The sequence below is a fragment of the Gymnodraco acuticeps genome, unplaced genomic scaffold (assembly GCF_902827175.1).
Source record: "Gymnodraco acuticeps unplaced genomic scaffold, fGymAcu1.1, whole genome shotgun sequence".
Classification (NCBI taxonomy): Eukaryota; Metazoa; Chordata; class Actinopteri; order Perciformes; family Bathydraconidae; genus Gymnodraco; species Gymnodraco acuticeps.
Genome location: NW_022989799.1, coordinates 847683 through 860478, shown reverse-complemented (window position 1 = coordinate 860478; position 12796 = coordinate 847683). Strand labels below are relative to the sequence as shown.

The 12796-nt window shown below is 46.1% G+C and overlaps 1 protein-coding gene across 8 annotated transcripts in view; it reads left to right on the top strand.

Moving 5' to 3' along the window:
* Positions 1 to 11471, top strand: part of vps8 (VPS8 subunit of CORVET complex) — a 79832-nt gene extending 68361 nt beyond the window's left edge. For 6 of the 8 annotated variants that reach the window (XM_034223201.1, XM_034223189.1, XM_034223210.1 and 3 more), the window contains 5 exons: positions 1176 to 1345; positions 6824 to 6992; positions 7624 to 7677; positions 8233 to 8313; positions 11007 to 11471. In XM_034223201.1, coding sequence (XP_034079092.1) covers positions 1176 to 1345; positions 6824 to 6992; positions 7624 to 7677; positions 8233 to 8313; positions 11007 to 11132 — 600 coding nt within the window. In that variant the 3' untranslated portion in view covers positions 11133 to 11471. Of the gene's footprint in view, positions 1 to 1175; positions 1346 to 6823; positions 6993 to 7623; positions 7678 to 8232; positions 8314 to 11006 lie in introns of those variants that run through there. The other 2 variants (XR_004569691.1, XR_004569690.1) reach the window with 1 other exon arrangement.
* Positions 11472 to 12796: the final 1325 nt, after the last annotated feature.

The following is a 12796-nucleotide window of genomic DNA, read 5'->3' as shown; positions in this document are numbered from 1 at the left end:
TATGGTGTTCTTTGGATGCAACTCAGCATTCTTTCTCCTCCAAACACGTCTAGTTGAGTTTTTACCAAAACGTTCTATTTTGGTTTCATCTGACCATATGACATTCTCCCAATCCTCTTCTGGATCATCTAAATGCTCTAGCAAACTTCAGACGAGCCTGGACATGTACTGGCTTAAGCAGGGGGACACGTCTGGCACTGCAGGATTTGAGTCCCTGGCGGCGTAGTGTGTTACTGATGGTAGCCTTTGTTACTTTGGTCCCAGCTCTCTGCAGGTCATTGACTAGGTCCCCCCGTGGGGTTCTGAGATTTTTGCTCACCGTTCTTGTGATCATTTTGACCCCACGGGGTGAGATCTTGCGTGGAGCCCCAGATCGAGGGAGATTATCAGTGGTCTTGTATGTCTTCCATTTTCTAATAATTGCTCCCACAGTTGATTTCTTCACACCAAGCTGCTTACCTATTGCAGATTCAGTCTTCCCAGCCTGGTGCAGGTCTACAATTTTGTTTCTGGTGTCCTTTGACAGCTCTTTGGTCTTGGCCATAGTGGAGTTTGGAGTGTGACTGTTTGAGGTTGTGGACAGGTGTCTTTTATACTGATAACGAGTTCAAACAGGTGCCATTAATACAGTTAACGAGTGGAGGACAGAGGAGGCTCTTAAAGAAGAAGTTACAGGTCTGTGAGAGCCAGAAATCTTGTTTGTTTGTAGGTGACCAAATACTTATTTTACCGAGGAATTTACCAATTAATTCATTAAAAATCCTACAATGTGATTTCCTGGATTCTTTCCCCCCATTCTGTCTCTCATAGTTGAAGTGTACCTCGGATGAAAATTACAGGCCTCTCTCATCTTTTTAAGTGGGAGAACTTGCACATTTGGTGGCTGACTTTTTTTGCCCCACTGTATATGTGAATATATCTGTAATTGACATGAAATATTAAATGATTCAATTTAATTCAAATTAGCTTTATTGGCATGACGATAATAAATACACAGTTAAAACAATAAACAATCATGTTAACAATGTTAGGTATAAGTAATTGAACATAACTAATTGAAATCAATGATAATATATAGATAATAGATAATATAACATAATTATCTGTAATGATGAAAATCTCTATTTCCTCACGACTTCTACAAGAGAATAATAATGCTGTCTGTTCTGTTTTAGACTCTTCTTGAAACCACCACCAGTCTGTTGAACCATGACCTCCACTGGTCCCTCGCTCACCTTCGTGCCGCCGTCACCAGGGGGCTGCACCCCCGACAGGACCACTGTAACATCTGCCTGCAGCAGTACAAGAGGAGGCATGACTCTGCGGAGGAGATCATTGTGTTCAGGTACCACTGCAGCAGACTCAAAGTCACATGACCTGTGGCTTCTGTTAAATCTCACAGGCTCCGCCCTCTACTGGACTCTATGGGTACTGCCCTCGACCTCACTATGCGAGCGTTCACCTACTGAGAAATCTATAAACGTATCCGGCCCCCGGGGGCGGGCCTACCTGAGTGCGCGCGCAGGCCCACAGTATATAAGGCGGCCTCGCCTCCCGCCCGTCATCCTATTCTCTTCAGCGAGCAGGATAAACAACTGAGAGAGCTAAGGAGAGAGAAGAAAATTGAGAAGAATGGAAAACTCACCAGTCCTTGAGCACCGACCTTGCCCTACGTGCAACGGTCTAATCGCAGGTGCCGATCCCCACCGCCTGTGTTTCGAGTGTCTGGGGCCTGAAAACGCAGGGGACGGCTTGCAGTCTCCCTCCTGTAATGCCTGCCGGATGCTACCACCGCATGGAGCACTTTCAGGCCTACTATGCGTCGCCGGAAGAAGCAAACGACCACGTAGAGATGGAGGAGCAGGAGGCAGTGCCATTTGTTTTCGCCATCCCGGCGGGCCAGCCGGCGCCATTCGTCGACGAGGAAGACGACGAGGGTTCCTCGATGTCGGGTGCTGCCGGTTCCGGCGCCCAGGACGGGCCGCCTCACAGGTCCGCACGTCAGGACTTCCCAGCGGTGATGGCCATCGCGGCGGAGCGTGTAGGGTTACCGCTCCCCCCGCCACTACCGCCAAAGCCGGTGAGCCGCCTCCGTCAGGGGTTTTAAGGCCCGGCTTCCCCGGCGCAGCCAGCCTTCGTTTCGCCCCCGTTGCCAGACATCTGGCAGTGTGTGGAGGCAACGTGGCGACAGCCACTGAGAACGAGGGCTCCAGTGGCAGGTATGACAGGTATCTTGAGGGTGCAGGGACGCTTGGACACGGTGTGTCCCGGCGTGCCCCCCCTTGATGAGAGCCTGGCGGCCCATCTGCTTCCGCAGGCAGCTGGATGGGCGGAGGGGAAAAAGCCTCTGCCCCCGCTGCCGCGTGACCGAGAAATGCTGGATTATTTGGACAGAATATTCCGGCTCGGTACGCAGATGGCAGCAGTGGCCAATAATCTCGGTGTGTTGGGCGTGTCTCTGATTTCCCCTCAGCAGGCCGCCCCTGACCCCCCGCCTCAGGACGGGAGTGATTATTCGGACCGCTGTATTGGCCAGATGAACAATCTGGTCCACGGTGTAGCTGCCGCAGCTGGCCGTGTGAATATCCCTGGCCACGGTGGCGTCACGTGTGGCTGGGACTCACTGCGCTGTCCAGGAAGGACCGCAAGGATCTCCTTGGGGCCCCCATATCCACGGAGGGGCTCTTTGGGTCGATCACCTCGGTCACCCAGCGCTTCCGCTGTCTGGAGGAAAAGAGGTTGCAGCTCAGCCGTATGCTGCCGCTGGCTCTTCCTCGAGCTCCTCCGCAGGGGAGAGAGCGCAGCACTACAATAATAATAATAATAATATATTTTATTTCTATAGCGCTTTTCTTGAACCCAAAGACGCTTTACATTTGGGAGGGAGGGTAGACAAACAAAACAAAGACAATGCCAAAAAGAAACAAAACAAAACAGAAAAGCAGTCAGGAGGAAGTTGATTGAGAGGAGGGGGGGCTTATGGATACAGAGTTGAAGAGGTGGGTTTTGAGGCGGGACTGGAACAGGGTGAGGGACTCAGACTCACGGAGGTATTGGGGGAGGGAGTTCCAGAGCTTCGGGGCTGCCACAGAGAAGGCTCTGTCCCCGAAGCTCCGGAGTTTGACCTTGGGGATGGAAAGCAAACCGGCTGAGGTGGATCTGAGGGACCGGGGTGGTTGGTAGAGGATGAGGAGGTCAGTGAGGTAGGGGGGGGGCAGATGGTGGAGGGCTTTGTAAGTGAGGACCAGGAGTTTGTAATGGATGCGGTGTGAAACGGGGAGCCAGTGGAGTTATTTGAGGACCGGGGTGATGTGATGCCATGATTTGGTGTGGGTGAGGAGTCTGGACACGTTGGAGTCTACTGAGGGATGTGGAGCTGATGCCGTAAAGGAGTGAGTTGCAGTAGTCAAGGCGGGAGGAGATGAAGGCGTGAATGAGTCGCTCAGCTGCAGGGCGGGTGAGAGAGGGACGGAGTTTGAGGAGCAGAGAGAGGCGACGGTATAGAGCCCCCTCGGCTCCCGTTGCCCCCTCCACCTCCGCGGCCCGTCCCGCGGACCCGGCTCAGAACCGGCAATTGCGGGTACAGACTGGTCGACCCCGGCAGGTTTCGGCTCCCTATCCCCACGCACGTTCAGCAAATGTGTGGCCATGGCACTTCAGCCGCTTCGCGACCACGGCATGAGCTGGGTCTTCTTTTATCTGGACGACCTCATAGTCATGGCCAGGTCCATGGAATGGACAATGTTTCACACAGCCCAATTGATCCTACACCTAACCAAGTTTGGTTTTGCGGTCAATTGGAAGAAGAGCAATCCCATACCTCACCAGCAGGTGCAGTATCTGGGGATGGTGCTCAATGCAGGCTACGCGCCACTCTGTCAGAAAGCAGACAGGCGTCCCTGCTGTGGGCAGTTCGCAGACTGCGACAGGGGGCAACAGTGACGGCGTTGACCATCATGCAGACTCTGGGTCTCATGGCGGCCACTCACTCCGAGGTGCCGCTGGGGTTGCATCTGTCAGTCATACTAGTGGCCCCAGACCGCCGCGTGGCGCCGTGGTTCGCGGAGGTGACTCATGGCGCGTTTCCACTGCAGGCCTCGCTCGGCCTCGCTCGGTTTGGTTAGGCCTTATTAGGCCCGGCTCACTTTAATGCTGCGCTTCCAGAAGGACAGTTTAGGAACTGGGACAGTTACTATAGTAACGCAGTGTAGGCGGAGCCGTGACGTCATCTTCAATGAGAGCCCCAGAAAAACAACACAGCCGTTAGCTCTTAGCACTCAGAGCTCACAGCTCCTCATATTTTTTCAGAAACTAGACAAAAGTTAAACAAGTACAAACCACAGACTGCCTGTGTCATGGCGAATACAGTCACTGCTTTATTTATGTCTGTATAGGCCGTTGTTGTGAGTGTGGACGGTCGGAGCATATATAACGTTAGCTTAGCTAAGCTACATTTAGAAAACACGCATTTTAAAAGGGTTTTTCGCCTGCCGTCTGTCTGCAGACTTGTCAAAGCATTAATTCATGGTTTTTACTAACCGGTATCAGTATGTTGTTACTTCGGCATCATTTTGAAACGTGTATTACAATTAAATCACGGTCAAATATGTTCATCTTGTTGTAGTTGTAGCCCCCTTGCCAGCGATTCTCTCTCTAGTTTAGCATACTCAGCCCGACTCAGCCTGGTTGTTCCTGGCCCTAGAACCACGATTTAGTCGGGCCAGAAAAAAGGTGAAAAAGTAGCCCCGGGCCAAAACTAGGCCAAGTGGAAACGCAACCAAAAACGGGCCCCGCACGGCTCGGCACGCTTAAAGCGAGCTACCCGCTGCAGTGGGAACGCGCCAATAGATGATGGTGGGCCAGCCCTGGGCAGTTCCTCAGGTCTGGGGGGCGATGTCTCAGGAGACTGGTGCGATAGGGGCGTTACCCTCTCTGGGCCAACCTCTCCAGTTATCTAGTTATCTATCCAGGCAGCAAGAGCAGGATCCACCACAGCCTGTTACAGGCCAAAGTGGTTGGCATTCCAGCGATGGTGTGAAGAGGGAGGTCTAGAGCCCTTATCTTGTACACTGGGCTCTCTTCTGTCCTACTTACAGTTACTGGTGGACAGAGGACTGGCTTATGCCGCTGTTAAACTGTATGCAGCAGCCATTTCATCCTGTCATGAGGGATTTGGCGGCAGGTCAGCCTTCAGTCAGCCGCTTATGTCGCGGTTTTTGCAGGGGGTCAGGAGGCAGCGCCCAGTGGTGTATGCCTCCGACCCGCAATGGGATCTGCCGTTGGTGCTCGAGGCTCTGGTCACAGAACCATTTGAGCCTCTGGAGCTCTCCTCCCTGAAGGCGCTGTCATTAAAAACAGCGTTGCTGCTGGCCCTGACTTCGGCCAAGAGAGTGTCCGAGCTGACCGCTCTGTCGGTGCACCCGAGTTGCCTGTGGATCGGGGGGGACCGTAGCAGGGCGACACTCAGGCCGAACCCCTCCTTTGTTCCCAAGAACTTAAGGAGTTCGTTCAGGTCAAGTGCTATACAGCTGGGCGGCTTTAGTCTTCCACCCCATATTGGGGACAGGGAGGCTAAACTGCACCTCCTCTGCCCGGTACGTGCGCTGGCATGTTATGTGGAGCGCACGGCTGTCATTAGGCGCAATGAACAGCTGTTTGTGTGCTTCAGGGGGGGTGTGGCCGGTAAAGCTCTGTCCAAGAAACGCCTGGCAGAATGGCTCTGCGAGTGCATTACACATGCCTACGGTCAGGCGGGGAGAGCCTTCCCCACGGGGGTCCGTGCATACTCTAAACGAGCTATGGCTGTGTCAACAGCCTTATTTAGCGGCGTGAGTGTGGAGGACATATGCACGGCGGTGTCTTGGTCCACGCCAGGCCACTTCATAAGGTTTTATCCCTTGGACATGTCTGGCTCCTTCTCATCGTCTGTGCTTGACCCCCCCCCCCCCCCCCTGGACATAATGCACTTATGGTTTCCCATGCTCCTTAGGGACCCGGGAAACATGGTGCGCAGTGAGCCCCATACAGGGCTGGAGCCTTCCTCACTTTTTTCCATGCACACTCTTCACGAGGTAAGCGTGTCTGAGTGTGCTCTATCAGCCTAGTATCTGGTGTGAGGGGTAGGATTAGGGTTAGGGTAATGTTGTGAATTGAGTGGCCCATGGTGGTGGTGGCAGGCGTATGTTATGGATGACGAACACAGATCACTCAATTCACAACATTACCCTAACCCTAACCCTACCCCTAACCCTAATCCTACCCCTCACACCAGATACTGACTGGTTTTCGGACCCCCCCAGACCCCCCAAATAAAGGAAAACTGCACGTTTCAGAGTGGCCTTTTATTGTGGCCAGCCTAAGGCACACCTGTGCAATAATCATGCTGTCTAATCAGCATCTTGATATGCCACACCTGTGAGGTGGGATGGATTATCTCGGCAAAGGATAAGTGCTCACTATCACAGATTTTTTCAGATTTGTGAACAATATTTGAGAGAAATGGTTATTTTGTGTATATAGAAAATGTTTTAGATCTTTGAGTTCATCTCATGAAAAATGGGAGCAAAAATAAAAGTGTTGCGTTTATATTTTTGTTCAGTGTATATCCTCCCTGTGTGTGTAATGTGTGTAAACACAACAGAGTGGGGAAAGACATTTCCCTGTAAGGGATTAATAAAGTATATCTTCTTCTTCTTCAAATTAGTGTGTGTTTCTTCAATTGAGTGCTCTAAGGAAGCCTTCTGCAAAGTCTCCTCATGTTTATGTCAAACGAAAGCATCACATATGTACCTGCCCTAAGCTTTGTGTGTGTGTGTGTTGTCAGCTGCGGCCACCTGTACCACTACCAGTGTCTGCAGCAGAAGGCCTGCGGGGGGGGCGTCACTTCAGAGCTCAACCAGCGCTGGAGCTGCTACAAGTGTTCCTCCAGCCAGGGGGGGAGGGGGGGGACTACCACCGAACTGAAGAGAGGCCGCATCACGTCCCTGGCACAGGTGTGTGTGTGTGTGTGTGTGTGTGTGTGTGTGTGTGTGTGTGTGTGTGTGTGTGTGTGTGTGTGTGTGTGTGTGTGTGTGTGTGTGTGTGTGTGTGTGTGTGTGTGTGTGTGTGTGTGTGTGTGTGTGTGTGGGGGTGTGTGTGTGGGGGTGTGTGTGTGGGGGTGTGTGTGTGGGGGTGTGTGTGTGGGGGGTGTGTGTGGGCTTTAGAAGATCCTAACAAAGATTGTTTCAGATGTTTTCACATGCTAACCTTTTATTTGTAAACCTTTTGTTCAGGGTGTCGCAAATCGACGGTTATCGTCTAGACAGGACCATGTCTATGGCCCCTTGGTTCCTACTAAACATATTCATGTATAAATATAAGCTTACAAGCATAGGGCTCTATTTTCCTGCAGACGCAAAGAAGCACTTGGGTGCAAGCAGATTTTATGCACTTTTCTTTAGTAGAATGTATCTTTAGCATCAGTAATTTACTGGTGCTGAACTAATGTGTTGACAAATTATCTCAGACCAACCATTGTACAAAATGATTTGATGATTCTGTAGAATATTTGAATAGATACACTGTTGTGAATTTTCTTCCAATAGCTCACAATCCTGACTGCCTGTTCTTCTCTCCGTCTCCCAGACTCGTGTTACGTCGGTGCATCATGACGGAGGAGCAGAGGCTAACGGGAAGAAGGTACAGCTCACAGACAGGATATAGAAATAATTTACTGCTGGTGGGCCGCCATCTTCGGCTCTTGTTATGTTTTACAGTCAGATTGAATTTCAGTCGTTCAATTTAAAAAGGCAATTCCTGCTTATAACAACCTGGGCCTCGTGTCCTGCGACTTATTTTTTTACATAATGTACATCATTTGTAGCAGTGCTATAAACACAGTACATAAAGCTTTATTGCAGCATTCTAATGTGTCTACTGTCAGGTATGTAGGGAGGCGTGTGACGCAGTGGGTTGTGCGTAGTTGTTCGGATCAGGGGGTCTCTCTCTCTAGGTCGTCCTCAGACGAGCCCTCCATCGTCACTTCCAGTCATCCCAGTTCACCATCCGCTGCGATGTTCCTGCGGACTCTCGCCGCTGGAAGTATAGGATTTGGGATGACTTTGTTCTTCATGGTTGGCTTTACTATGCTGATTAAGGACTGGGGTGCGCAACTCCTCTCAGTCTTGGTTTTAGTTCAGAGTGTCCTTCTGCTTATTCTTTGACAACCTTCTTCTGTTCTTCGTCGTGGGCCAGGTGTTTGTTGAAGCAACGCTGGACTCTCAGCAGGAGCAGTCCTGGGATCAGCTGCGCTGTCTGTACAGAGGACCGTCCAGGGTGAGCTCAGGAAGAACCTCCCTGTTAACACATGAACCTTTTGAAGTATTCTTTTATGATTTTCAACAAACAGAAAGGTTGAATTGTGATAATATAATAGATTTGACACAGAGATATGAACAACATGATTAACAGCAGCATTACATACAGTAATCTGCTATAATACAGCGTAGTGTTGTGCATGCATTATGCCAACCTTGTTAATAGGACATTGATATTGGTTTAGAAAAATGCCAGAGAGCCTCCTTCTTCAGAGTTTTATGGTTTTTTACTATTTTTTAAATATATTTTTTTTCTTTTCGGTAACTTTATATTAAGGTACACAAATTCACCATCAACTAGTTGTTAATTAACATGCATATTAGCAGTATATTGGCTCTTTATTAGTCATTATAAAACACTTATGCGCTGCTCAATATGGGCCTAATAAGGCGTAGTACCACAAGAATAGTAATTCTCCCATAATAACACTTAACAAATATGATCTATTCTTCTGTAACAAGACATGAAACTATAAGTGTTAATTGTGTTGTAATTGTATTTCTATCTAAGAATATGTTCCCCATTTTAAAGTGAAGTCTTGTTCATAACCAATAAGCTATTAGTTGGACTCTAATTGACCTGAACAGGTTCCCTATTCTGAAGTTGCCTCCTCTTCACACTTTGTAAATACATTATAGCACACAACTACTGAAATTAACCTCAACAGTACATGAACAAAGTAGGCACACGTTGAAATACTCACTGCAAGCGTCTAACAAGTGACATGTTAGACGCTTTTATCCAAAGCGACTTACATACATTCAGTACTGTGGACAATCCCCACAGGAGCAATTTGGGGTGAAGTGTCTCAGGGACACAACGACATGCTGACTGCAGTGGGACTCGAACTTGCTCTGATTCAAAGTTCAGCGCACTAAGTTCAGTGCATTTTCCCACTGCTGAGCCACAGCCTCCCTTAAACCAGAGAACATACAAACATACAAAGATTCATTGTGTCATGTATTCTGGTAACTATCACAATAAATACATTGTTTAGTGTTCATAACAGTATTTTAATGTAATAAATAGCTAGTTAATATAATAAAATACACAGTAACAATACAATAATTATACAAAAAACAACCAACCTACAAATTAACCTACATCAAAATAAATATTATCTAAAACGGGTGCATTTGATTAAAAATAATAAATAGTGTTTAATATTTAAATGGGAACAAAAACAGTAACATATGAAAATGTATGATAAGAAATGCAACAAAGAAATTACAATATTTTTTTCTTAAATGTTTTTTTCTTTTCTTGTTTATTTCCCAATCTGGCCTACATTTCTGTCTGTTGAAGCCACTTCTTGAAGCAAACTGAAAAGAAATGTACATATATAAGTACAGTGATACAGTGATACAGCTTCACCAGCAATAGTTATTTTAGACACAATTAACACTTATAGTTTCATGTCTTGTTACAGAAGAATAGATCATATTTGTTAAGTGTTATTAAGGGATAATTACTATTCTTGTGGTACTACTGCCTTATTACGCCCATATTGAGCAGCGCATATTAAGACCAAAACTCATGTACAACAACTTCCTTACTTGCAATAAATAAGCACTAATTAGAGGGTTATTGAGGAAAAACTCTCAACTAATGGCCTATTACTTCTAGAATATGGTCATGTAGAATAAGGCAATAATACGTGTTTTATAATAACTAATAAAGAGCCAATATACTGCTAATATGCATGTTAATTAACAACTAGTTAATGGTGAATTTGTGTACCTTAATATAAAGTGTTACCTTTTTTTCCTCTTTTCTCGTGTGTGGAACCCAGGAAGAATAGCCAATGCTAGTGTTAGTGCTAATGGATCATAGAAGACATAAATGGTAGTTTTATAACCATGACCAGGACTGGAAACTCCAAAACCATCGAATCTTTTATTAATGCAATTTTTAAAAACGTAATATCTACCTTGCGATTACTATTTAAAGGTCACCTATTATGCTATATTTGAACAATATACACTGAACAAAAATATAAATGCAACACTTTTGTTTTTGCTCCCATTTTTCATGAGATGAACTCAAAGATCTAAAACATTTCCTATATACACAAAATAACCATTTCTCTGAAATATTGTTCACAAATCTGAAAAAATCTGTGATAGTGAGCACTTCTCCTTTGCCGAGATAATCCATCCCACCTCACAGGTGTGGCATATCAAGATGCTGATTAGACAGCATGATTATTGCACAGGTGTGCCTTAGGCTGGCCACAATAAAAGGCCATAAAACAACTTTACTCTAAGTCCCTCCCGTAGATGAATATACAGACACACAGCTGGGGAGGGGATTCAGCTAGCAACTATATATGGGGACAATAGGTTGGGCGGGACATTGCCAGGAGTTCAACGTTAAGCCAGCCCACATTTTAGTAATGTCGTCTTATCGGCAGCAACTCTGGATCAGCTCCGTTGTACCCGCGTTTTTTGGGGATGTGGGTAAGGAGGAAAAGAGAGAGGGTTTTATTTTCTGACACTTTGTGAGTCTCCTTACACACTAGGGACACATATGTATGTATAAAAGACATCAAAAAGTGCATTTTGCATATTAGGTGACCTTTAACACTTATACAGGTAATTTTTTCAGTGTATGAGTATGTTCTAAAATATTTTTCTCTCTCTTTCTTCCAGTTGTCGATCCTTGCAGAACTCTCACAATGCCAAAGCAACGAAAAAACAGGGCTACTGATGCCGACCCAACCCGGGACAGAGAGTTTCCAACTCAAACTCTCTCCTCCACCCTTAATAGAAGAATAGCACCATCACTGGATCATATTTTCTTCATTTGTTCAGAGACTGAGATTTAGCTTCCATCTGATTTCCTTCATTCCCTAACTATCTTCCATAAGTAAATATTGCATTGTAACACTTGTATTATTATTCAATGACATTTGATATTATATAAAATGTTTCAATGTGTTTATTTCAAAACAGATTGTAACTGTCTGATTCTGATAATATCTGATAATTGTACTGATCTCATCCATTGTAAATGTAATGCAGTTGGCTGAACTGGGTTGCATTACTTGCATCTTTTTTGTGACGGAAATTATACTGTAACTTTGTTTACTCCCAGTAAAAACACGCTTTAGCCTCTCTTTTTTTTTAGAATGTGTCGGAGCCGGGATGCCTGTTAACTTATTCCGGCAAATTACTCAGACCTGCTAATTGACCTAACAGAAGTTATTGAGTCCCTGTAAGTTTACTGCTTGGCTCAGATCCACCAACGTGTGAGTGTGGCAGTTGTGCAATCTTACCTTAAGCAGGAGAGGAGAGCGCAGATTTCCTTTTAAGTTGTCCCAATCCAAAAGGTGGGATCAGTTTATTTGAAGAAAAATGGTCCACACTTGTACAGGGTTTTTACCTTCTCTCGTTACAATATGACAATCCTACAAAACATATCATGCTGTGATCATTTTGTAATATGAAACTTCAATTCACAGTTTTACATTTATTACCCTAAATTGTAACTTCAACTGCCCAATTCAGTTGTGACATTTAAAATCGTCCGACAGAATTCAGAGGCATCTCCTCATAAATGGCCGGTGATAATAAAAAGCACATTCACACTTTCATTCAACAAACCAATTCTCATACACACCTATATCCAGCATGAATTCAGAGGACCATCCTCATAGGTGGCTGGGTGCTAATATTCAACAAATCAATTCACATACACCGCTATCCAGCATGAATTCAGGGGGAAGTTCCTCATAGGTGGCAGGGTTATAAAACTAATTTGAACATTCATCAAACAATTCACTCAGCATTCAACAAATCAATTTGAGAGATCTTACCAAGTTTGAGAGCCCTTACCGGGAGAGAGCTTACCAGGGGAAAAACCCCCCACTCTCGAGTTTGCTCCCTCTCAGCTAGTGCTTTTATGATCCACACAGGGACAGAAAACCAAAGACACACCTTCATGCCCATATTTGTGGAAAAAGGGCATGGCCTCTGATGTGCAAGACTGGACATGTACAGACCTATGGTACAGACATATTCTATGGCTATGGCATAAACACCTTTTTGGGGCCTCAGTATTTCTCCAACAAGTCAGGAGCCCCAGGCTCCCTCCTGTCAGATGGAGGGAGTAAATACAGCGGCAAGCTTTGGGACGGCCTCCCCTCTCTCCGGCAGAAACAGGAAATGCTGTAACTGTATGTAACAACGGTTTCAAATCAGCATCTCTTGGGAAAAAAATAAAAATTAAGAACTAAAATAAAACTCTTAACACCTTTTAATTGTGTTGCTTTTTTGTAAAGGTCTTTTAGTTTTAAACCTGATTTTTATAAGCTTCTTAGTTTTTGCAACAGTCTGGGGGGGCAGGAGCTCCAACAAGCCGTTTAGGACAGAGTGAATATCGGTGAATACACATACTATACAGAGATGCTGTATGAGAAACCAATGTGAATTTGGAAAAT